Genomic DNA, 1,488 nt, shown 5'->3' on the forward strand with positions numbered 1-1,488 from the left:
AACATGGTGAAACCTTGCCTCTAAAATACAAAATTGGCTGGACATGGTGGCACGCGCCTGTAATCCCAGCTACAGGAGAATCGCTTGAACCTGGGAGGCGGCAGTTGCAGTGAGCCAAGATTGCGCCATTGCACTCCAGCCTGGAACAAGAGCAAAACTCTATCTCCAAAAAAAAAAAAAAGACTGCTAACTGTAGCAAATTGAGGTAGGCCTAGGGGCTATGAAAACAATGCCTGTTCTCCTACCACCATTTAGAGTTACTGTAGGGCCCGGCAGTTTATTACCAATCCCAAAGTTCCATCCGGCATCATAGTGGCAGGTCCTGGAGGAGCTGGGGTACCAGCTGGCACAGGAGCAGGGGGCATGGCACCTCTGTTGTTTATGCCCATAGCACCTAAAGCAGAGTAGTGTGATCAGTACAAGGGAGAGAGACTTAGTCTCTTTCCATAACAAAGGAAACAATTCAACAAGACCTCTGGGCCAAGACATGCACGTCACTCCCTTAAAGTAGGTAGCAGAAGCTACACAGTTCACCAGGGACCAAACAAAAAAGGAAATTAGAGCCATTAACCTCCTAAGTCCTTACCTCCCATAGCCATCTGACCCATCCGAATCTCCTGCTCTCTCTGAAAAACAAAAAATACTCAAGACAGTCCAAGACAGCAGTACATTCTATCACAATCCATCAAAGACCACACATGGATAACCTAACCCATCCCAAAAGCACTGAGATCAAGCTGTGGAGCATAACCCTTGATAGTTGTGCGACAAATTCAAGGTCACGGAGCTACTAGGACACAAGTCAGTCTCCTATTAGGAACAGAGAGGTGAAAGGAAGGGGGAAGAGATTTCTTCTAAAAGTTCCAACCTGTACAACTGCAATCACAGCAGAGGAGTAGCCAAGGTTGCATATCTCTTCCTATAGTCAGAGTCTACACAGAATACAGCAGGACTCAGCTTTTCATCCTAAATTGCCTGTGAGGCAAGAACTCCCCTTCAGGCCGGGCATGGTGGCTCATGCCTGTAGTCCCAGAACTTTGGGAGGCCGAGGCAGGCGGATCACCTGAGGTCGAGGGTTCGAGACCAGCCTGGCCAACATGGAGAAACTCCGTCTCTACTAAAAATACAAAATTAGCCGGGCATGGTGGCACATGCCTGTAATCTCAGCTACTCGGGAGGCTGAGGCAGGAGAATCACTTGAACCTGGGAGACAGAGGTTGCAGTGAGCTGAGATTGCACCACTGTACTCTAGCCTGAGCGACAAGAATGAAAACTCTGTCTTAAAAAACAAACAAACAAAAAAAAACTATCCAGTTTTGGCATTATCAATTTTTTTCTTTTGGTTTCCTGACCGGGAAACGGGCATGATCAGTTTTTACCACCACAACCAAAACAACCTCAGGATTGCAGGAGCCATGAAGTATTTGGATTCACAACTATTTTATGTGATAATGCCTACCCTGCGTCAACTTCCCTCCAAAACACAAC

The 1,488-nt window shown here is 46.9% G+C and overlaps 1 protein-coding gene across 1 annotated transcript in view; it reads right to left on the reverse strand.

The window, feature by feature from the left end:
- Positions 1-178: 178 nt before the first annotated feature.
- The window catches only part of NONO (non-POU domain containing octamer binding), a 16,434-nt gene continuing 15,124 nt past the window's right edge, over positions 179-1,488 (reverse strand). Inside the window, exons 6-7 of the mRNA XM_037734307.1 lie at positions 587-626; positions 179-394 (exon numbers count right to left, since the gene is read on the reverse strand). Of these exons, the coding sequence (XP_037590235.1) occupies positions 258-394; positions 587-626 (177 nt within the window). The 3' untranslated portion in view covers positions 179-257. The remainder of the gene's footprint in view (positions 395-586; positions 627-1,488) is intronic.

This window comes from Cebus imitator, unplaced genomic scaffold, assembly GCF_001604975.1.
Source record: "Cebus imitator isolate Cc_AM_T3 unplaced genomic scaffold, Cebus_imitator-1.0 Scaffold602, whole genome shotgun sequence".
NCBI classification, from domain to species: Eukaryota; Metazoa; Chordata; class Mammalia; order Primates; family Cebidae; genus Cebus; species Cebus imitator.